Source organism: Elephas maximus, chromosome X (assembly GCF_024166365.1).
Source record: "Elephas maximus indicus isolate mEleMax1 chromosome X, mEleMax1 primary haplotype, whole genome shotgun sequence".
Taxonomy (NCBI): domain Eukaryota; kingdom Metazoa; phylum Chordata; class Mammalia; order Proboscidea; family Elephantidae; genus Elephas; species Elephas maximus.
Genome location: NC_064846.1, coordinates 144,190,928 through 144,216,451, shown reverse-complemented (window position 1 = coordinate 144,216,451; position 25,524 = coordinate 144,190,928). Strand labels below are relative to the sequence as shown.

Below are 25,524 nucleotides of genomic sequence, written 5' to 3'. Positions count from 1 at the left end.
CACCACAGTAGGGTAAACTGACAGACAGGTGGCAGAGTTTTAACATGGGCCTCCTCTTACCTCTGATAATTTCTTCTCGTCTTCTTTGCAGACCTTGTTTCCTCAGCCTCACACTTGATTTTGGGTGTGACCCCTAGAGTCTCTGACTCCTTTTCTCTTGGTTTACCTCAGGTATCTCACACACTCCACAATTTTAACTGGCATGTGGGCTGATAAATTTCACATCTGTGGAACTAGTCTGGATCACTCTTTTTGGCTCTAGGACCATATATTTGTCTTTTACTGGATCATGAATTATTCCCACCCAGATGCCTCCTAAGTCCTGCAGCCAACCCTGTTGATGCCCTGCCATATAACCCCTTGGCCCACCTCTGAGTTCACCTTCAGCTTTGGTGGCTAGATTATCTGCAAGCACTGCCAGATTTTCACCTTAAGTGCTGACATTTCTCAATTTGACTGCCCCAGGAAGCCTAGAGAGGGGCAGTGGTAGTACAGTGGTAGAATTCTCACCTTCCATGTTGGAGACCCAGGTTGGATTCCCACCCAACATACCTTACACGTAGCCCCCACTTGCCTGTGGGGGCTTGTGCATTGCTATGATGCTGAACAGGTTTCATTGGAGCGTCCAGTCTATGACAGACTAGCAAGAAAATCCTAGCAATCTACTTAAGAAAACAAGCCTATGAAAACCCCGTGTATCACAATGGTCCAATCTGCAATGTATCATGGGAATGGCACAGGACTGGGCAGCATTTTGTTCTGTTATCCATGGGGCCACCATGAGTCAGGAACTGACTCCACTGCAGCTAACAACAACAGGAAGGCATCCCAGAAGTCCTGGGGATTTTATGTCCCAAAGGAAAACTCTCAAATGATGAGGAAGGAAAATCAATGGATAAACACCCCAGCTTCCATTAGCTTAGTGGGACAATTCTGAGCATGTTCTACATGATTTCTATATAGTATAGTTCCCACTGAACTTAGCCCAGTTGCTCACAATGGAAACTGACTCTTAAACACATCTTTTATCAAACTTTCTCTTTTCTCATTCCCACTCTGCCCATCCCTTACTTGAGTTTCTTGGTATAACTTCCCATATTAACTACCTGCACCTAAGCCCTGGTCTCAGGTGTTTTTGGGTAGTATCAAACTTAATAGTTACGTCAGGCTCAATAGATATAAAATGTGACAGGTGATCTTTCTCACCTCCTAACTTGCTTTTTCTTGCTTTCTCCATCTTGTATGAAAAACAGCAGATACCAGTCACCTAAATAAGAAACACAGATGCCCTCCTAGCATTTTTTTTCCCTGTGCTTATCACCACTGCACTTGCCGTTCCTCAACAGACTTAAAAGGGTCACTTCTTAATTGGTCTCACTGCCTAAAATCACCTCATCTCTATCCTACCTCAATAGTAGTGGTACCTAATCATGGCACCTCTCCTCTCCCTCCCTCTTACATTTTTAACCCTTTGATGGTTTCCCAAGTGCATGGTTGTAGTCTGGATTGTTTAAAAAACAATTATAGAGCTCCCTTAGAAATCTTGCTCATGCCTACTCTTTGGGGCTCACTTTCCCTTGTTTGCAATTCTTGCTCTAGCAAAACCAAATGGCTTGCAGATTTCCATATATAAACTCTCCTACACTTTGTTTACACTTCAAATTCTTTGCATGCATCCTTTTTCTTGCCTAGACATGCCCTCCTATGCTTGGCCATTTAGTTACCTCCTAGATGACATAGTGGTCAAGAGCTATGGCTGCTAACCAAAAGGTTGGCAGTTCAAATCTATCAGGTGCTCCCTGGGAACTCTATGGGGTAGTCCCACCCTGTCCTATAGGGTCACTATGAGTCAGAATCAACTCTACAGCAACGGATTTGGTTTACACTTAATTTTTATGTAGTTCGCAATTAATCTTCTCCAAGAAAGCTACTCAAACATCTTCCTGTTCTGACCCAGAGAAGTGAGAGTCCTTTTTCTGTGCTTCTCTAATCCTCTGTAATAAATCTTAACACAGCTCTTCACACATTATATGAATGTTTGCTTTCAAGTCTTGCACGTATTACGATATCAATGAATTTTGGCTTCATCAATTCATGTCTACAAGTTAGGAAGGATACGAATCTTGTCTTACTTATTACCAAACTTTAGAATAGTGCCTGATGTTTAGTAGAAGCACTCAGTAAATGGACATGGAATTAAACTTCTTTATGAGATAGGATTTCTTTTTAACATATAATCCATTCTTGATTTAGGAGAGTTTATGCAAAATATTCTTTGATTGGGAGGTATATATTATTTTGTTTAAAAAACCATGCATGGTGTTTGAATTCTGAAATTTGAAAATTTCATTATATATAAGAGCTCTCATATTATTTGAGACAAATAAACAATATTTAGAGTACGAATAGAATCACACGCATTCTTAACAAATTATATACGACCATAACACATATATGTTGTAAAAATATTTGAAAGTATTTGGTAGATATTTACAGAAATGACTTTAAAGTGTTTTTTCACTCTCATTGTCATACCTCTTCATGTAATTCCCTCCAACGAGAATTAAATGTCTCAAGCTCTTCATTGATCAGCTCATCCATGACTCCACCGTCTGTTAGGGTCTGTGCCAACACTCGAATCTGATTTGGGTTATCCTCTGAATGTTGCATCAAATTTTCAAGTGACTGAAACACATTTGCAACAATTTATATTTCTCCTTTTTTTTCTAAATACATTGAATTGCCACAAAATGCTCAATATCTTCTGATCGACATATAATTAAGTCGCAAGCAATGTGAAGCAAAATTTCAGTTGAGGTAATAAAACATGAAGGATCATAGTTATTTGCTTTAAGATATCATGCTGTTCTATGTGAATCTGCCTGGATTTATGACAGACATTGGGGACTGGCCACATTAAAAATAATTCACAACCACCTTCTTCCTAGATGTCCTCCAATCTAAAATCTAAAAAGTTAAAACAGTTTCTGAACTTCTTTTACAGCTAGTACTGGCCATGTGACATGACACTGGCAATATATGTAGGCAGAAATTCATGAGCTGACTTCCCTTCACAAATAATAAAAAACCGTAGTCTCTCTAGAAGAAATCACCCCTTTTGCCCTTCACACTTTTTCATGCATACATGGCCTGGAGGTACAGCAGCCATCTTTGGACTGGGAGGCAATAAAAATGAGAATGTGAACCTTCATGTTCACAAAGGTAAAGCAGAAAGAGAGAGAGAAACTGGGAGCCTTATCATATAGTTGAACCGCCATCTTCCCCTGGCAGTTTCCCTCTAGTTTTCTTTGTGTGGCAATGAAAGATAACCAGATGAGCTTAAGCCATTGTTTGATTTTCTGTTTTCAGCTTAACACATCCCTAACTGAAATACTGGTCAAAATTGACAAAGTTGCCTGGCTACGATGTGCAGGCAAAAAGAATCTCAGTGTCAGGTTTAGGCATGCTAAGAGAACAAGTGACTCATTATCATCTTATTGGATCTCAAACATGTTTCTAGAATATGGATGGACATTATGTTCTAACAGTTTTTCTCAATGCTGTGTTGTTTCCCTTCTTTCAAAGAAATGAAAATACTCCAACACATTTATATATTTTTTCTTATATACTGAATTTTTCTCTAAATTTGAACAGCTGCAATATATTTTCCTGTTAAATTTTGAAGCAAATTATAAAGAATTCTTATAATTCCAAATTATAAGGAATCTGTGCAAAAATGCAACTATGTCTTAAACTAATTTAAAGGCCATCAAATTCTTGAGTACAAAAATCTATTATCAATAATTTTCCCTATAATGTGTACATTTTATTACTTCTAACAAGTCTTAATTTAAAAAGACTTTATTTTAACGAATACTTTTTTAAAAAAAGGTTTTAACAAAGTACCTAGGATATGAAAAAAATGTGGAATAAAAGGGGTGAAGCAAAATTAAGGAATCAATTACAGAAATCTTAAGTGGAAGGAACCTTAGAAATCGTTTAGGAGTTTTTATCCTTGTTTTGAATGGTGGTGTAGTCAGTACTTGGCTTGTCAACGTGTAGGCCTATTCTCACGCATCAACCATTCAAATTCTTGCAGAAAGACAGTGTATCTTAACAAGTCTTTTTTTCCCCCTTTATTTTCTAAATATTTTCTTTTACTATCTCAGTTTTTCTCCTTATCCTGATCATTCTTATATGAATATCCCCAGTTTTTCAGTGTATCTATTGAAATGTGATACTGAGAATTTAACATGGTACTCTGTGATGATTAAGGTTGTGTGATATCTTGGCTGGGTCATGATTCTCAGTGGTTTGGCAGTTGTATGATGTTGTGAGGAAACCCTGGTTGCATAGTGGTTAAGTACTGTGGCTGCTAACCAAAGGATCAGCAGTTAGAATCTGCCAGGCTCTCCTTGGAAGCTCTATGGGGCAGTTCTACTCTGTCCTATAGGGTCGCTATGAGTTGGAACCGACTCAATGGCACTGGGTACTGGGTTATGATGTTGCGATAACTTCCATGATGAAATTTGATATAATGTGATCACCTTTATGATGGGATCTGCTGTGAGTAGCCAATCAGTTGAAAGAGAGTTTGCTTGGGCGTGTGGCCTGCATTGAATATAAATGGACATTCTGGCAAGGCTTGTGGGCTTTTGCTCACTCTGGATCCTGCAGCTGGTTCCTGTTTGTCTGACCTTCGGTTCTTGGGACTTGAGCTGGCAGCTTACCTGCTGTCTTGCCTGCCAAACTTGGAATTAATTGATCTTTGTAGCCTGTGAGCAAGAGCCCTGTTCTCTGACCTGCCAATCTTGGGTTCACCAGCCCCCGCGGCTACATGGACCAGGAGAACCCTCTATCCTAACTCACAGGCTTGGGACGTTCCAGCCTCTAGAACCACATCAGCCATTTCCTTGATAAAAATCTCTCTCTATATACATTTATATGCTTCACTGGCTTTGCTTCTCAAGAAAACCCAGCGTGTAAGACATATTTCCAGCAGGATCTGATTATTTCAGAGGACAGTTGCACTATCACATCCTTTTCTCTGGTCACTGTTATTTATTAAAGAGATATAAATTTGTTTCATCTTTTTTTTGGAAGATGTATCACATTGTTGATTCCCAAGGAATGTTTGGCAAATGAACATCTCTGAATAAAAGGACAGGGACAAAGTTATAGTCCATATGAGACCTTCCTCATGTTCCTTAAAACCTTTTCAAGTTTTCCAATTCTCTTGTGAAAACAAGAAAGTTAGATAAAATGATCTCTAGATTTCTCATCTGACATTCTAGGGTTCTTATTCTATTTTGTCTAAGCAAACATTTTATATTTTCTTCAGATCTTGGGTAATTTATATGCCTTATTTTGGCAGATTTATACCTAATCGACACTACATACAGCTGTACACTAAAATCATGTATGTTCATTACACATAAAATGCACAGAGCATGAATGATAAATGTCACAAATTAATAGAAATCAAAGCTTGTATGTGCAAACTCCTTTCTTTTCTACTTATTAAAAGTTTCCAAAAGAAAGCTTGAAATTTTATTAATCTTTTGATGAGCATTTAAAAAAATATATTTCCAATACCAAAGCATAACCATCTAATACATCAAAACATTCTGCAAGGTATAAAGTTACAATCTTCAATAATTTTAAAATGTTTCAATTCAATAGGAATAGCTTTTAAAGCAGAAATACTGTTATATTACCATTCTGTTTAGCTCCACTCCAAACGAGTAAAACTGTGCATTCAAACTGTCTCTGCAGGTCTGTACTAAATTTAAGCAGGTAAAGAAAACTTTCAACATAGAATTTAGCACTATAACAAAAGTGTCTTCTGAAAAGAGACTAGTCAAAACTTTTTTTAAACCTTGAGACTGGAAGGGTTCTTAGAACACAAGCTTTATCTAAATCTCTAGAGCTGGTTGAGACATAGCAACTCAACTCTACTTTATGGTTTTCTTTGAATTTGTTTTCTGTTTGGTGCTTGGCATCTTTCAATACTGCATATAAATTATCATAATTTAGGTTAATTTGCAACTTACATCTAGCACCTCAGAGAGTTCCTCAGATCCAGCAGGAATACTTTCAGTGGTTTTGAGTTTGAGTTCTACTTCATTTAGCCACTTGTTTGCCTTGTCCAGGTATGACAATAATTCATGCCAACATGCCCAAACTTCCTAAGAAGGAAATAGACATCACAGATGAAATTTTTTAACCAAAAGATGAATATGAGATGTTGGCATTTCCATTTTTAAAGCTTCTGTAACTGAAGGCTCTCATTTTAGATCTTTTACCTTTTCATTTGCAGCAGATAATTTCAAATGCAACCAGTCATTTTGATCGTCTAATACCACTATAATTATAAAACATTAAGGCAATGCTTTATTACATGAATAAATTCAAGAATCAGTGACTTACTTTTTTAACTATCAAAAATAATTCACCAACCTTACAGTCTAGAAGATAGAAAAATAAAAGCATATGTAAAAAATGCATATATAAATCCTAAGTTCCTAACACATCATTAGCATTTTTATATGATCCACTTTAGACTTCATCATATATAAACAATGTGATAGCTAAAATTAAAGCATGGATTCAATTATAGCTCTCTATCAGTAGCCATTCTATAGTTTTTCCATATTACAAGGTAAACTTATAATAAAAACCTAAAGTTTCATTTAAGTGGCTGTATCTTTGTTTCTTTAATACACATCGATCGGATAGTTAAACTATTTGTAGTTTTATTTGCTTTTATGAATGTGTGGTGAACATCATTACAAACATGAATTTTTTAATATATTACATATCATTTCCTTGAGGTAGATTGCCAAAAATATGACTATTTTAATGGCTTTTGATCGGTATTATAAGACTGATTAAAAATGCATACGTACTCATATATATAAAAAAAAGCAAAAATTTATTTCTAGAACAAAATATAAAAGTGGATCTTTTTGACTTTGGGATGGGGAAGGGCATATTAAATAAGACGTTCAAAAAAACTGATAATAAGAACAGACAAATAAATTTGACTCCATTAAAATCAAAACCTCCTATTTATCAAAAAATGCCATAAAGAAAATTTTTAAAAAAGATTCACATTTGAAGGAGACAATTACAGCGTTTATAAAAGATAAATGTGAATATAAAAGAAACTCTAACAAGTCAATTAAAAGATGAAAAAACAACCCTTTGGAAAAATGAAAAAAATAAAAGATCTGAACCATCATTTAAAAAAATTAGGATTTACATATCCAATAAACACATGAAGTGATGTTCAATCTCATGACTAATCAGGGGAATATAAATCCAGGTGACAATGAGATATTTCATATTATGTTGACTGGTAAAAAAGAGAAGTCTGAAAATTGCTATTCATTGCAGGCTTGTGTGTATATTGGAATGACCATTTGGAAAAACAATTTGTCATTCTCAGTTAGACAAACATTCACATACCCTACAACCCGGCAACTTCACTTTTTGTTATACGTCCTCAGAGAAACTGGTTTGAATGGGTAACAAAAGACAGTTACAAAAATGTTCATTTCAGCACTTTTTGTAATAACCAACACACATACACAACACACACACACACACAAAGAAACAGCTTTAATGTCCACTAACAGGAGAATATATAATTTATACCATGGATATAATTTAAGTGAAATAATAATTTCACTTAAATACAGAAGTGAAAATGAATACATTTAGCCAACAGAACAATACGTATAAATCTTAGACACAAAAATGATGGGTGAAAAGAGTAAGTACTAGAAAATTATATACATTACCATTTTTACAATGCTCAGAAACAAGTAAAATTGAATGTTATATTGTTTGGGCATTCATATGTATGTGATAGTATATTTTTTTAAGCAAATGGATAATAAAGGCAAACTTATGGTTTATAGTTACAGCTATTGGGGGAAAGGGCAGGCAGATGTGATAGAGGAGAAAAAATAGAATAATGAACATTTTCTGTTAGATTTGTGATTGTAAATACTGGACAAAATTATAAATATATTAGTACACCACCAATTTCCTCCCTCTTGCCCCCACAAAAAAAAAAAAAAAAAGAAAGCCTAGAAGGAAGCTTTATTTTAGGAAAAACTAAAAACCCTATCAAGTTTCCCATGATTTTTCCTTTGCTCATAACGTTTACAAATGATGGAGGATATTCCCCCTCTAACTGATGAAAAGTATCAGTCTAAGTTGCCTTGCCAGCCTAGGAACATTCATACTGGCTTTCTACTCTGTGTACAATGCATCACACAAAGTGAAATTAAGTATTTTGCTCTAAAAGGTGATAGAAATTTTAAATCTGGGTCATTTCCAGCTCCTGCTGGACTACAGGCTGTCTTCCTTCTGGGCAAAGATCCCAGTGGGAAAATATAAATATCTCCTTAAATACCCGAGGGTACTTTAGAGCTTTGAAGATAAGGGGATGCGATTGGTAATATGTCTTATTAACTTTGGTGCAGATTGAGGTAATGAACTACCTTGCTGATTTAACCATCAGGATGGATGGCCTCTTCTGTCCTCAATGCATCTGAAGGACACAGCTGGAGAGGCTGAATGTACCAGCTTCACAGGTCACCTTTACAAAATAAAATATAGTCTTGCAGCCTGAATTGGAACTAAAAGCCACTTAGAATAACGGTTAAGCTTAACAGTTGGGAACTTAAAATTGCCATGAAGCCACAGAATTCGAAGAGGCTTTAAAGGAGAGTATAAATGAAGAAGGAAGCTTCCATTCAAAATGGTAGACAGAGCTGATGTGGTAAACCCCCTTTCTGCATCGGTGATATCAAAATGTTGAAAAAAATTTAAAGGAAAACATTTTAAAACCATAACTGATCTGGGAAATAAGTATGAAAAATTCTCAGGTGGTAGAAACTAAGAAAGAAGTTCAAGCACAAGTAGAGAGTGTGGAGCGACACTTACAAATTTGGGGCATATCAGAATGGGGCATATGACATAAAAGCTAGTATACTGAACATTAACAAGGGATGGGAACTGAGGCATTGCTCTCATACATGCCAAGAAGAAGGAAAAGCATAAAGCTGTGAGCCACCCAGCCTGGAAACGAGAGCTAGAAAAACCTTAGGCACTGAAATATGGAGAATTAACAAGAAAGTTTAGCATCCACTGAGCATTTGGTTGGAAAACAAGGATCCATCCATAAGATATTGAAACCTAAGCTTATGTCATGAGGGCAGAATGTTATACCTTTAGGACCCTGATAGAGAAAAACACAAAAGATACCTATGGTTTCTCCAACAACCCAGAGCAGAGGGGATTTTTAGTAAACACAATTCTTGCAATAGGTGAGTTCACAAATAAAAATTACAAACCACACGAGGAAATAAACGACCACTAGAGGGAGTCAGTAGTTGTAACAAGTGGCAGAATTCACGCCTTAAGACACAGAGATAATAGAACAATTTTAGAAAATTTTATAATAAGTATGCTTAGCTTTGTGATATAAGTTGCTAGTAGGACCTATTCTCCTGGGATTGGCAAGTACAGTACACGGTTAAGAAATACAAGGCTTAGTCTCCCACATTCTATGTTGGAAGAACTTCTATTAAAAGTTTTCATAACCTGTGGTCTAAACAGAGAGGGCTGGCGGGGAGGGCATTTGGTGCAAATGAAGAGAAAAAAAGTTCGAGAAGCTAGGCAATTCCTTTTTCTCACCTTTTTATGAAGGTGTGTAGGGGTAACATATCTGGTAGCTTTTCTTCAGTGTTTAAAATAAAATGACTTATCAAGTGAGTGGGGAGTTCATAAGCCTTTGTGCTTTGGGCTGCAAGTATGGCCAAAGACCGCTCCCTAAAATTTCTAGTCCCTGAAAGGTAAAGAAGATGGGTTCTGCCAGCACCTGCAGACTCTGAATTGAGATGTGGACAGTAAATAACAATAAAGGATTAAAGAAGCATGGGTCAAAAAAAAGATTGTAGTGTAATTCTACTGGCAAGAGTCAACCTGAAGATGTTCCTAAATGTTGCAAGGTACTAAGAACGCCTAGGAGATCTTCTTGAATTTCAAGTTCATGTGAATAAAGCCATCTGGGATCCCCAGTAGACCATACCAAGTTTACAAAGAACGAGCCAGGTCAGTGATGATATAACCTACAGAAAAGGAAAAACAGACTTACCATCACAGACGTGTGTGGATGTTAACAAAAGGGAATAGCAATTGTGGCCAGCCAAGAAAGACACATTCATATGAACAGTATATTTCAGGTGGCGCAAATGGTTATGCATTCAACTACTAGCCAAAATGTTGGCAGTTTGATCCAACCCAGGGGCACCTCAGCAGACTGGCCTGGTGATCTGTTTCTGAAAGGTCACGGCCTTGAAAACACTATGAAGCAGGTCTACTTTGCGCATACGGGCTTGCCATTAGTTGGAATGGACTTGAAGGCAACTAACAGCAACAGCAATACCAACACTAGGAAATCAGTACCCAGAAATAGTATGGGAGAAGGGACTTGTAAGACCACTTTCTCTCACACCCTCGTTGATACAGATTGCATAAACTACACGATTACTCTGAACTGGTGAAAGATTTTAACAACGTTTAAGATTAAAATTTAAATGAGAGTAAAATGAATGAAAGCGATGGGATCTGATGGAAATATTGTTTAAGAAGACAACTACTAAGCAGAAAATGGGGCTGTAGTTATTGGAAAAATGAAACTTTCATGCTAATTACTCATTAAGTTGGGATTTTTCAAAAGAAAAACAGATTGCATATGTTTCAATTTAACTAAAGGAAAAAATGCATGTCATAACATAAAAGTAGGAGATTTTAAGAAGAAACACATTTGTAACATAACTAAATAAAATTTTGACAAATGAATGTGATCTTTGGAAAAATACAAACATACCAATCTGCACATATATAAACACTTAGGTTTATAGATCATGTTTTGTAAAGAACTCCATAAGGAACAGCAATTACTAAAGACAATCATATTAAGATGCATTTCTCCACAGAGTATCTTCCCACTAAGATGCTTAAATGAATTTATGCACATTCAAATATATGTAAAAAAGAGACCAATTTTTATAAACCCAAAGAAAATTTATTTATAGGATTTTTGTGACCTAAAAATAATGGTAATAATAAAAAAAGAATTAGCCTAACAGCCACTTACATTTATTGAGCATTAGGCTAAGTACTTTAAATGAATTAGATTATTTAATCTTCTCAACAGGAAGGTATTATTTTTATGTCCATTTTACAGATGAGAAACCAGTTTATACAAGTTAAGCAACAGGTTCAAACTCACGTAAATTGTAAATGCTTGAGTGAGAAATTCAAACTCAAGTATTTTTACAACAGGGGCCCATGTTTTTAACCTCTATGCTTTGTGTATGACCATATAGTGACATAATTGATAAAGATCAAGGAAAGGGAACTAACTTCCAAAGTCTTGCATTTCCCATTCAGCCTGGTGCAGAGCCACTGGTAGTTGGTGGTGAGGGTGTCAAGTTCCTTTTTCAAGGCCTCTTGTGCTGCAGGTTGAGCTTGAGCTATGACGTTATTCACAGACTCAGTGAGGAGTTTCACCTTTGCTTCTTTTTGCTGGGCCTCTTCTCTAGCTCTCTGAAAATCAAAGAACTTTGTTTTAATAGCAGGGCAATCGCTTTACTTCAAAACACTCTCCTATGCCACATATCATTTCTTCCTCACAATATCCCAATTAGGAGGGGATTAATAAAAATAAATTCAATTCTGTCTCAAATACCTTCCACAAATTTAGTTTTCGTTATAATAGGAAACCTGAGGAAAATAAATTACAATAGGAATATCATAAATCTTTACTCATAAACTGTATATGGGTACATGTTTGTGGCCAGATACGTACATATCTTTATAAATAAAGCTACTTGAAACAGGAAAGACACATATTTCAATACTAACTAGGTTCAAAAATATCTCACAGTCTACAGTTGAAATCACTTATAAATTACTCATATGGAAGTTATTTTGAAATCAGTGCAAATATGGTTATTTAAATCAAAAGATAATTAACATAGGAAGGTCTTCTTAATGCTATATTTGGGACCATATTTTGATGAAAGAAAGTTCTGTTCAGTGATTCTAAACCCATGTTTGTTTATATAGTGGAATAGCCTCCTGAAAAAGGAGGAGCCTGTCGTCTGGCACTCACAGCTGTGTCTTGTTCTCCTGCTGAATATAAACTTTTTCACAGAACATTTATATCAGACAAGGCCACTTTGAGAACTTGATGGATCAAGGCAACCACAAGACCACTCCATAATCATGTCTGAGCACAGACAAAAATATAAACATTGCTCAAACCACAAAATACCAAACATCCCCCTACCCTGGTTAATATAAGTGGCTGCTGATTTTTTATCAATTACAGCTTTAGCCTTGCTCTCTAGTCTACCCACCTTCCATACAAGATTTATTAAGATACCCAATCATAGAGTTACTTACACTTGCTGACAGCATCCAATGCAAAGCAAAGTTATAAATTCTCCCTCAAATCACCTAACACAAGCCCAAAGCCTGTAATACGTTCTTTTTACGTGCTCTTATTCAGTACCCCAGAGTTTCCCATGGTGCACATTCTTCCTTATTGCAAAGAGTAATAAACTCAACTTGTTCAACTAGAGGAGTGTTACTGGTGATCTCTGGCTGGAGGGCCCTTACACTTATCTGTCAATCAGTGCATGAGTGTTAGAAACAAACACACACACTGTGTATCTTTAGTTTGGGTTCCTCCAGAGGCAAGTCCTGACATGAAGTTTCAAACGTAATTTATGTGGAATGTGAAGAAAATACTGGTAGAGGAGCAGGAAATTGAGACAGGAAAACAAAGGGAGATTACAAGGGTATATTTATTAAGCCCAGCAACCACTGTTGGTGACTGGTGTTTAATTCAGCTGGGAAGCCCTGGGAAATACATGCCTTAGGGTTATCTCACTCAAGTTGGGCAGCTGGGGTATTTATATACCAACTCCCTCCTTGGTTGAAGCCTATTGGAGGAATGTTAATTCCCAAGTACTTGCAGCCTATCAGAGAGGTGGGGAAAGCAGGATGCAGTGACCACAAAAATCCCTCAGGTAAAGGAAAGAAGTTCTGGCAGATTGAACATGGCCTTGCCAGCAGCGAAGTGATGAGAGTGAGGGGACATGAGCAGGATATGGACAATGTCGGCTATAAAATGCCTTTACGCTTTTCAATGTAATTGTCCTACTCCTCAGGATTTATTCCCATAGTGACTTCAAAGTATACAATATAATGATGGCAAATGACGTGTGTTCTAACTATAAAATATTTGCCTTCACTGACTTTAATAGACTAAAATTTTCAGTTAAATACTCCGAATAAATAATTTTGGTTTACCACTAAGAATGGGTTCTTCAAAAACCACACTTTGACTGTATTAATACTTATAACATTGTCAAAAACTTTAACAACTATTTTTAATCACATCCTGTGTGCTACTGTAAGGAGCCCTGGTGGAGCAATGATTAAGCGATTGGCTGCTAACTGAAAGGTTGCTGGTTTGAACCCATCCAGCGGCTCCGCCGAAGAAAGACTAGGTTATCTGCTCCCATAAAGATTATAAAGTAGAAAATCCTATAGGGAGGTCATGTTCTGTCACATGGGGTTGTCCTGAGTCAAAATCGGCTTGACGGCACTCAACAACAACATGTACTACTGAGTGCTATATCAGTCACGATGTATGTGTTACCTCATTGGATCTTTAACAAAACTTTCTGAGATGTGCTTTATTATATCTATATCGAACATCAGAAAACTGAGGCTCAGAGAGTTTAATTGTCCTGGGGGTTATGTCTTTTCTTTCTCATAGTTCCTGTTAAGTGCATTTGACATTTCAGTGAGATGAAAAAGGAGCATATTGTAGTGGATCTAGCAAATGAAATTATATTTTATACAAGTTACAAACAACCCAGGCAACTATCAAAAAATTCAGAAGGAAGAACATTTCTTTCTTTGATATTTAGACTTTCATGACTTCTTTCTTAAAAACAGGCTTAAAAGTCAGGAAGGGTTCAGGGAACAAAGACAGCAAAATATATTAAAAAAAATATATTAGCCCAGGTAAATATGGAAAAAGGAGATCATGAGGAACTTCTCCAATGTATGCAAAAGTAGAAAATTAAATAACTGGTATAGTTTAGATATAATCCTTGTCAGAAATGGTGCCTCTGGTTCCCTTCCTTTCCTGAATATAACCATCATATGCTCGGACATCTTTCATTGCCAATATCTCAAACCAAATGGTTCTCCAAGAGTGGTCTCTTGAAACCATTTTTGAACTTGTCTCTTGGAATCACCTGGAATCTTTTTAGAAATGAAAATTCTAAGGCTCCACCCCAGAGCTAATGAATTAGAAACTAGGGGGTTGGACCCAGCACTCTGTGTTTTAATGAACATTCCAAGTGATTCTGATGCATGTTCAATTTTGAGACCCACTGCGCTAGTCTGTCACCCATCCAATGAGAACAGTAAATACATTTGCCTAAGTTCCTTTATGCGCTAGGACTAAAGATAGAATTCTGTAAAAAATAAAAAAAGAAGAAAACAGTCCAAAGATTAAATTCAGTTTTGTAAAAGAATTTTAATATAAAGTTTTAGCATATAGTTACTGCAGACCTCCAAAAGAGTTTTGAAGTTAGTTATTTATCAAACACATCTCTTGGTTCTTTTGTGTTGATAGAAAGTTCTGTTTACTGTAGAAAAATAAGTCATTAAAACAGTACTGTAGTCTTCAAGCAAAACACAGGAAATAAAACTAAAGAAATAGAAGGATGTCTATACTCTTCTTCTGAGTAAGTCAGAGGGAGATGACAACGTAGGTCTGTCTGTCTCTTCTGAAAATAAAGATGTGTTTGCTTGCCCAATAAGAGCATAGGTGGAAGCCTGGACAAGGGTTCATCACTACCTTTCTAGGTGCCGATATAGAAGCAAAGAGATTGCTTTGACTGATAGGCAGAAAGTTAAAGAAATGGGAGCTTCCTGTCAACTCCATTGGCTGCTGTTACCAAAAACTACCTAAGCTTTTCCTCTTTTCAATATTACTCCCATAGGGCACCAGTTCTGTAGCTAGTTCAATTATTTAACCAGAGCGATTAATGGGAAATAATTGGATAGACTTCTTATTTCAGGAATTATTTTTAGAAATTTGAAATTTGAGACAGTTTACAGCACTGGGAAAGAAAAGGGAACTGACTAGGTGGTTTGCAGGATATATAAACTGCTCAAGGAGCGAGGGAGAAGGGCGAAAACGGGGACCGAACCAAACAAAGGAACCCCGGTAGGAACATAGAGTGACTGAACCGAATCTGACTGTTGATTATCTACGTTGGAAATTAAGGTGAGAAATAACTAGTACTAGAAAGAGGTGGCGAGAGCAGACTATGAGAGAAATGAGATGTGAGGAGGAAGGTTACAGGGGTGCCACATACTTTTCATAAATTAAAATAGAATAACTTAGAGTAGCATAGAATGGAAAGGAATGGAATGGAATGAAATAGCTTCAATCCTGTTGGCTCTACCAAAGACAAAACCTGTGATTATGGCTGAATTTTTGACCTATCTGGAAATTTCAGACTTCTGATTAGCAGAGAGAGAAGTTTGGACAATATTACTTCATATAATTATATTATATAATTTTCGTAATACTGGCCTCTCATCATCCCATTGAAAAGCATAACATTACCTTTTTATCACCAATGACTTTCCCAGTTCACTTAGAATGAAAATTCCTGCCAAATTCCTACCAAAATCCTGTATGAGGGGATGTCAACCCAGCCCCTCAAACTCATTTATTCCCTGCTTTGACCCCTTCAAGCACCTGGCTTTTTTCTCTTTCGAATGAGTCTTTGAAGTAGCTCTCCCCCTGACTAGAATGAGCTTGCGCTAGATTTTTTAATGTTTTTCTTTTTCCTGTAATTCCGATCTCAGATTAAATATAATTCTTTACCAATGCCCTCCAAATCAACCCTTTCAAAAACAAAATCTCGCCACCTCCCCCCATCCAACCACTAACTCCTCTCTCTCTTACACTCCTGGTTTTTATATTTCTTAGGCAAATTATCGTTATTCAAAGCATTTATTTCTTTCCCTATTTATTGCTTTCCCCTTCCCTCTTGCTGTCGTTACTTGCCATCAAATCTATTCTGACTCACAGTGACCACACAGTAAACGTGCAATAAATATTTGTTGATACATGAATGAACGATATACGGTAACACTCGATTAGAATAATCTTATAGTTTTTAATACTCTATTATTAATACAAATACAGAGCATTTCTTGTTTGTTTTAATTTTACTTTCTACATGAGACCAAGAGGGCATTGGTGGCTCAGTGGTAGAATTTTCTCCTTCCATGCCAGGTAAATTCCCATCCCCATGAACCTCACACACAGCCACTACTGTCCATCAGTGGAGGTTAGTGTGTTGCTGTGATGCTGAAAGGTTTCAGTGGCGCTTCCAGACTAAGACAGACTAGGAAGAAAGACCTGGCAATCCACTTCTGAAAAATCAACCAATGAAAACCCAATGCCTCACAAAAGTCCTATCCACAACCCATCATGGGCATAGCACAAGACTGGGCAGCAGCATTTAGTTCTATTGTGCATGGGGTCGCCACGAGTCGGGGGCTGATATGAAGACAGCTAACAACAACAACATGAGACCAAAGCCAAATGATACATTTAATGTTAAAATATCTGAGATTTCACATTAGTGCTTTCTGGTGGCCAGAGGCAATAGTTACAATAAATATATACTGAATGATCATATAAATTATAAAATATAGCACATGTAACTAATTTCTTATCATCAACATTGATGATAATAATTATAACTTTTGAGTTTGGGGCATCTACTATGTGCCAGGTATAATATTAGGGTTTTCATGTTTCACACTTCCAATAATTCTAAAAAACATGGCATGTTGATACTCAGTTTACAAATTAAAAAAATTAAAGCTCAGTGGATTAATGTAAGTCGCCCACGTTTAAACAGCTGGCATGGGGACAAACCAGGTTTTAAACCAAGCTTCTGGCTCCAAAATGATTATGTTCTGTCATGCTGCCTGGGATCAAACAAATATCTATTGATATTTCACATAATTTAGAGCATGATATGATTACCTAGGCCCTAATTACTACTAATACATAAAAATAACAGCTACTATTATAGCTGCAAATTATTGAGTGCTCCTCTGGGCTGGGAACTTTACATACTTATAAATTCCAATACTCAGGTCATACATTCGAGTTAGGAATTATAATCCTATTGACACATGATAAAATTGAAGATTACATAGACTACTGAGCTGTCCAAGGTTATAGTGAAATGCAACTTTCTACATTCAACCCCATGCCTCACCTCTAAGTTCATGCTACATATCAGTTTCCTTAGCCTTAAATCAATGCTACTTTTATCTTACTGCTTCAAGAGTAGTGTACCTAAACTCAGTCCTTTTTATCCATATTAAAAACCACTAGTTAAAATATCTAGTAGCTCCAAACTCTTAGAAGCCTCTTTAAACCACTAAATTATCAGAGCCTGTTGACCACATTTTAATTGTCTTTCCAAGAACACTTTCACACATTTTTAACTTGAATTTTCAGCAGTGAGGAACAGCTAATATGATGAGCTAATTCCCATCTCTTAACACTATTAAATTCTGAAGGGAATAATGCTTCACACTGTGATTTTCAAGGTTTAAATTTTGACCGCAATGCATTGAACTTCAGAAAGAGCTTAAGAATTCTACATAATGCATATTACAATTTAAGCTAAATTAATTAAAAATCAACCTATAGAATTAAACCAGGAGAAGAGCATAGAGATTGTCCAGAATAATTTCAAGCAATGTTGCATTTCTTTCTTGGTTTATTTGGTTTGTTTTACCTTCATCTCTTCAACTGCTGTCTGTAATTCATCTGGGGTTTTATATTCAAAATCTCTTTCCAGGTATTCTTCCTCAGCTTGTGTCATCCATTCATGCATCTCTGACAGATCTTTCTGAAGGCTTACGGTTTGATCCAAACCTCCCTTTAAGGCTTCCTTTCTGGCATAGACCTTCCATAAAACAAAGTATGAATATTGAAAGTTAGAGAACAATATCATTAGGTTATTACATGCTGTTGTTGGGTGCTGTTGAGTCGATTCTGACTCATAGAGACCCCATGTGACAGAGAAAAACTGTCCCTAGGATTTTCTTGGCTGTAATCTTTACAGGAGAAGATAGCCAGATCTTTCTCCTCTGGAACGCCTGGGTGTGTTTGAACTGCCATCCTTTCGGTTAACAGCCAAGTGCTAAAACATTTATTTGGGTCACAAGGACTTCTTATATTATTACACCAAAAAAAAAAAAAAACATTTGGTACACAGCAGTCTGTAAATAACAGACTGTAAATATAGTAAAGATAAACACTGGCCCTTATATGCATAAAGAAAATAATTTGTGGAAATTTGGTACACTTAATTCCACATAAGTGTGAAATAAGTTACAGTCTTTTACTTGGTGCACATAATTAATAAAATGAACAGTTTTCCCTATGACAATAATTTAACTATCCCATATGGCAATGCTTTTCAGTGAATAAAGTATAAAGAAAAACATAATTGACTAATAATATTTTTTAGTTGGAATGCTGATTTTACTGGCACACATAAAGCAGTAATTCTTTGTGCTCTTTGGTACTATTTCAAATATTCTAGGATCTTAACAATTATATACTTTCAGATAGTTCTCATAATTCAGAAGGAAAAAAAAACTGTAGAAAATAAAGGCCATAGTTACATAATTCAGAGAACATACTCAGATAATTCACAGAATAGCAAAATGCCATAGTCAGATAATTCACAAAAAGAGAACTCAAAAGAGTCCACGTATATGTGCAAGGATGCTCAATTGCATTCATAGTTAAATAACTGCAAAGCAAAATGAAATAAGGTAACTTCATATGTAAGATGGGCAAAAGTTATGTAGTTAAAATGCCCAGTTTTGGCAAGGATATAGGGAAACAAAAAATTTAACACCTGTTCGAGGAAATATCCAACATGGTACAACCTTTGAGCTAGCAAGTTGCAAAATTGATGAAAATATTTAATATTCATATAATCTGAGTCTACTCTTTCACTTTCAAGAATGAATAATCCAAAAAGAAGCGTACAGAATTGAATATACAGTGTTTAATTTGTACCACCAATATATTGTTACTAAAACGTTGCCGAAAATTCAATTGTAAGTTTAAAAAGCAAAATGCGAAACAGTATTATCGTTATAGGGGATCTCTGCTTTTTAAAACATCACACATCTCTGAAATATTAAGATATTTACGATGGAATTTACTATTTATCAGTCAGAACAATAGCAAAACACATAACATATATATATAATAGAAAATTATATATGCCAATGGATTTTTGAGCCCTGGTGGTGCAGTGGTTAAAGCAATCAAGTGCTAACCAAAAGGTTGGCAGTTCGAAACCGCCGGCAGCTCCGTGGGAGAAAGATGTGGCAGTCTGGTTCCGTAGAGATTTACAGCCTCAGAAACCCTATGGGGTCGCTATGAGTTGGAATTGACTTGATGGCGGTGGGTAACGAATTTTTAAAAAGAACCCTGTTAAAACATGCTGGAGGGGAAAACCTCAATTTTGTACTAGAATGACATTATATATCACTTCGTTCTTAATGTAAAAACAAAAGTCTTAAAAAAAATGATGTTATTCTTCTCTCTGGGATTAAACGTGTTCTATTTTTTTTTTATCTTTAAAGTAACAGAGTTGTAATAGTAAGCTTCTAATTTATTTTAGCTTTAGTAGAATGAGGTTTTCATGAAACTTTGCCAAATTCTAAATATGTGCAGGACCATCATCATTTTAATACTCCTTATACTTTACAATCATCTTGAACCTAAAAAAAAAACCAAACCAAACCCATAGCTGTCGAGTCGATTCTGACTCACGGCGACCCTACAGGACAGAGTAGAACTGCCCCATAGAGTTTCCAAGTAGCGCCTGGTGGATTTCAACTGCCAACCTTTTGGATAGCAGCCGTAGCACTTAATCACTATGCCACCAGGGTTTCCATCTTGAACCTAGTATAGTTAAATTAGAACTATATTTTAAGCTCTACTCTCCTAAGCAAATGATGTACCTGGTCTTTAGAATTGTAAATAAATATTTTGACAAGCTGTTAAAGTACTCAGCTGCTAACCAAAAGTTGGCATTTGGAGTTCAGTGACAGGCGCTTCAGAAGAACAGCCCAGCAATCCACTTTTGAAAAAGTAGTCACTGAAATCCCTATGAAGTATAATTGTACCCTGACACATGTGGGGCCATATTGATCAGGAAGGACTCCAAGGCAACTGATGATAGTCGTAGGATGACCTACTTAGAGCAGATACATGGCCTTCCAATTGTGTATAGGCTTTCATGCCAAGATATGCTGATAACTAAGAGCTATAAAGTAGCAATTGGGGTAAGTACAACCGTTACAAAAAGCTCTTTGGTCATGAGAGATTTAAGAGAAAAAAATGTGCCAGGTCTCTGGGAAAATAATAAAAGCAGAGAAACGAGACAAGTCAAGGTTCTATATTTATTTGTGGCATCAAGGGAAAGTTGAGAGTTCTTGTCCCATGTAAATGGAAAGGTTCTTCCTTAGCTTTAGTTGAATATTTCCCAGAGCAGAAGTACTACAAGCATTGCTGAAAATATTCTTTATCCTTCAGTTGCCAGAAATTGATAATTCTATATAAAATTTCCACTTGTGTAGCTGCCGCCTAGTTCAAATGATGGAATAAGCAGTGTGGGCTGAAGAAAATACATATGTGGATTATATTTGGCCTGCAGGCTATGAGATTGTACAAATCACGTGAAATTTGCAGTTCCAAAGTCTGCCTATCTTTCTTTCTTCCTTCTTTGCTTCTTTCATTCCTTCCTTCCTTTCCTCTTTCATTTTTTCCTTATTTCCCTCCTCCTTTTGAGCCAGGTTGATTAATGTGTGTGTTATTATAATAATGGTTATTATTTTATTTTAGAAATAGCTAGAATCTTGATCTTTTTTAAATATGAATTCATAAATTTTAGAATTTAAAATCTTAGCTATTGTATATCTCCAAAATCGGACCAGCAGATTTTAAAGAATTTCCAAGTATATCAATCATTTGTACAATTTTGTCTCATACTATTTGTGTTTTCCCAGGCTGTGGCATCTAATAAAAATACTGCGTTATTTTTCAACCACAAGAAGAAAATTAAGGTCCACAGAGGTACCTGGTGAGAGGTAGAAGAGGAAACAGCAGAATGAGAACTTTCAATTCTGGTCTTTTGGCCATCCTCACAACTAATTGGACACTGAACAGAACAAATCCTCATTTTGTGTTTAGTCAATGCTATAATGCATAGATTTGTCCTTCATTTCTGTTTTTCTGTATGAAGTCCTGAGTTAGTACCAACACCTAAGCCTGGCTTCCCTGTTTTTACTGTATTGCCTTCCTCCCTTCCTTAAATATATCATTCCTTCCTTCAAACCTAGGTGACTTGGCAACAACTTCTAGTCATGGGTGTTGTGATATTCCAAGGAGAACCAGAGAGAAATAAAATATTCTAGAATTAGAAAATGGGATCATAATATGGCTGAGATCTATGGAATTTTTGTTATGCAGCATGAGGCAGGCTAATGTATTTAAAACACTTGTGTTGAACAACAAAGTCCTGGCACATTTAATAGCAGACAGAAAGTGTTAAACAAGGACAGTTTAAGAATGGGAATGCTTTGTAAATTGCACTTTTACGAAAGGTAAAAACCTTGAGGTTTCAGTAGCATGGCTGACTTTATAATTTTTTGTTTGTTTGGCTGTTGTTTATCCCGTTGCTCTATATAAATGGGTGGTATTCTTTCTAGTCATTCACCAAGAACATTGAACGAACAAATACCTTTCATACTTGCCTCCCAGAAACACATCAATGATATAATATATTTTTTAAGTAATATTTTTTCCTGAATGACTCTTCTAGAACTGACTCACTCCAGGAGAAGAATGCAGCTAGCTGACCCAGAGCTATTTCATCTGTGAGTTAATAGAACTGTTGAGCGTTTGTCAGGGAGGCTATTAGCTGGGTGACTTGCCTTAACTTTTACTTTTCTAAATTCTTCTCTTTTTCAAATTTAGCTTTTGCCTTTTAGCATGATTTCTTCTCAACTTTGAAAGTTTGCTTAGAAATAACCAGAGACTGACTTTTTCTAACACTCATAGATTGAAACCTCTCATTAGTTTCAGAAATGGCACTCTTGAATTTCAAAGTAATCGCTCCTTCAGGTGAAAATTTCATCTTTTTTGGACAAGAAACATGTGATTTGCATTACTTGTGTATATAGTATTTTGGTTTCTATAATTTATAAAATTAATATAAAAGACATCCTGCTGTCTAAAAAGGAGGAACTCAAAATGTGAGTGTACAATTTGTTTATTTATTTTTATTGAGCTATTCTTAACTGTTTCTCATTCTTAACTAAGTGATTGAAATAAATGTATTGAAAAAGCTGACCTAGGAAACCTTCATAGCAATCAGAAGTGAAAATTATTTACATATCTGTACATACACGTGCATTACTCATTCATTTTATTTCTGTACCAAGTATACTGTGTTAATAACTGTTACAAAGATACGCTTTGGAGAAAATACTCAATGAAAATAGTGCCTAAGAATAGGAATTTGTTTTCAATATAAGAGTACATTTTAAATCAAGTTGTATTCTTGAAGGCCATTTTAGGACCTCAACACGATGCATATGTATTACTTAAAATACCTACAATGAAAATATCTCTATTGTGATAGACAAAGGCTAATTCATTTGAATGCACCATGCTTTAACACATGATCAAAGCTAGTGACTAAGCTTTAAAAAGGGTGTTGGTGAAGAGAGACATTAAGAAATCTTAGTTAATGAAATATAGGCAAGCGTCAGTGAAAGCGATGGCACGCACCTGTCGGCACATATGATCCCACTGAGCGTTGAGTTCTCTGAGTTCTGTCTCAAGTCTGGATGCAAACTCTGGCTCTGCTTCATTCTTTATCTTCTGCCCACCTTCATTGACACTGTTCAGGCTGGGCTGAATTGTCTGAATATCATTGACTAAAAGCTAAGGAAATAATTCAATTTATGTTAGCTGAAAAAATTATCATCACATATTAGAAATATAAATAGAAAATGCATAATTAGATAATAGGAATGATGACACGGATTCTACCCTTTCCACTTAATCTGTGTAACAACCTTGAAAAAAAGCTCAGAAAGATTTTATGGAATGAACGAGGTAGTGAATGAACAGCATTTGATGTGTCAAAAACCAAAAGAAATCATTTTGATATTCCTTTTAAAAATGTGTGATACTGATATTTATTCATTTCTGTTTTTGAAAAGATTTTGGTTTTCATTTGCAGGATATTGCAGCGATTATTTACAGAAATGCATGATGGGTGTGAAGGTTCTTCGCAAGATGGAGTTGCTTTTTTTTAGCATGTATTTGCACAGAAAGGTCTGTAAAAAGCTAGATTATTTTCTTCCTGCTGTATGACAATGGTATAATAAATATTATTTCAAAAATCCGTATTGTGTTATAGCAAAGTGCATTATACATTGAGGCGGCAATGCGGTGTGAACAAGAAACAGCAATAAGATATAGTTGAAAGGATTCTTTACCTTTAAGTTAAACAGAAGTTTATATTAAAATCATCTTGGAAAGTAAGGATTGAGTAAATGGCAATGTTTGCTTCTCATTTATCTAACCCAGAGTTTCTGAACGTTGGCATTATTCGTATTTGGTGCCAGATCATTCTTTGTTGGGAGAGGCTGTTCTGTGCATTATTGTATGTTTATTCAGCCACAGCCCTATCTTCTAACCACTAGATGTCAGTAGCACCTCCCACCCAGTTAGAACAACCCAAAATGTCCCCAGAAATGGATAAATATCTCCTGGGGGGCAAAATCGCCCCTTGTTGAAAACCATTAATTTTACCAAATATTATCATCCATATAAAAGTCTTCATATGAAAGATATCAAATAAAAGTCTTACCCTGCATTGTTTCAGCTGTTTTTTAAGAATTTCTGAATCTCCAAGGGCAGGCCATTCCTCCTTTAGGAAAACATCAACTTCAGCCATCCATTTCTTGAGCGTTTTTATGTGATTCTGGAATCAGAGACCCATTTTAAGACATTATTGGGGTGCTGACTTCTCCTAACACAACTCACCATGGTGATATGCCTGAACACAAGCCTAAAAAGAATTCCCATGTTTGATGGATGTCTCGAAGTAGCTCTTCAGGAAAAAAAAAATATTTTTACTAAGACTGCATTTTTATGGTCTACAGTATGAGCACTGGTGTATGAAGTCTGCTATTGTTAAAAATAAAAAATTACTACCAAATGTGGTTTTATGATGTTACTCTCAAGAACATTAAATCATATCCCCCTCTAGAGAAATTTTAAGTTACAAAACAACTCATGATAATACTAACAATGTGCCCTTACAGTACATAAAACAAACTATGAACCATAAACTCAATGTAATGGTATCTTTATAGCTTCTCTAAACCCAAACTTCCACATCGTGTTTTCTACAGTTGACAGTTTAAATATTTCCTCCAGTTGGGAACTTTCAGCCCAAGATTTTGTCATCTCTAAAGAGAAAGCTTTTGTATTTAACTTTGTCTGACCACTTTGATGTAATGATCGGGTGAAAAATGTCATCTATTTTTTTTTTTATTATAATTTATAAGTAGCCAAATACCTCCCGTTATTCTTTCTCATATACCTTTTTTTCCTGTTGCCTTTTTTTATTTTACTATTTTTCAAGTGCATTATTTTCAAACTTCTTTTTTTTTCATACAAGTAGGCTGTCTAGATATGCTATTTTCTCTTTTCTTAATTAAATTTCTATCTAAACTAAGTATTTTATGGAAAGTTTTCCCAGAAATAAGATTAAGAATAACATTTTGAAAAGCATTTGACTAAGTCTAAGAACTTCAACATTATCGCCTTGCTGGTATCTCTCAAATCTAGTTTTTCTCTTTCTTCACATTGTCAGCATCCCAGTTCAGGTCTTATTTTATTGGCCTTGTGATTAGAACATTAGCTCTTTTTTGCTATCTGCCTCGGTCTTGCTCCGCTCTAATCAATTCTTCACATTAATGACAGTATTCCCTCCTTCTACTCTTTGGATAATGATGTTTTGAAAGCATATAATCCTGTCTTTTCCTCTTTAAAACACCAGTAATGGACTCACATCATTATTATTGTTATATCTAATCCTATCACCATTAGGTTAAAGTCCATACTTCAAAGCCTGGCCTTCAGGACCGTTCATTATCTACTCCCAGATGATGTTTTTGAAACGTATTAGTTAATCCCCAGATATATCTCTGTCTCACCAATATTAAACTACTTTCATTTAATTGAATATACCGCTCCTT

The 25,524-nt window shown here is 35.8% G+C and overlaps 1 protein-coding gene across 12 annotated transcripts in view; it reads right to left on the bottom strand.

Annotated features, from left to right (window-relative positions):
* The window catches only part of DMD (dystrophin), a 2,447,064-nt gene that overhangs the window by 1,469,997 nt on the left and 951,543 nt on the right, over positions 1-25,524 (bottom strand). For all 12 annotated transcript variants that reach the window (XM_049872854.1, XM_049872851.1, XM_049872858.1 and 9 more), the window contains 6 exons: positions 24,129-24,242; positions 23,039-23,194; positions 17,952-18,122; positions 11,446-11,628; positions 6,054-6,188; positions 2,536-2,685 (listed from right to left, as the gene is read on the bottom strand). In XM_049872854.1, coding sequence (XP_049728811.1) covers positions 2,536-2,685; positions 6,054-6,188; positions 11,446-11,628; positions 17,952-18,122; positions 23,039-23,194; positions 24,129-24,242 — 909 coding nt within the window. The remainder of the gene's footprint in view (positions 1-2,535; positions 2,686-6,053; positions 6,189-11,445; positions 11,629-17,951; positions 18,123-23,038; positions 23,195-24,128; positions 24,243-25,524) is intronic.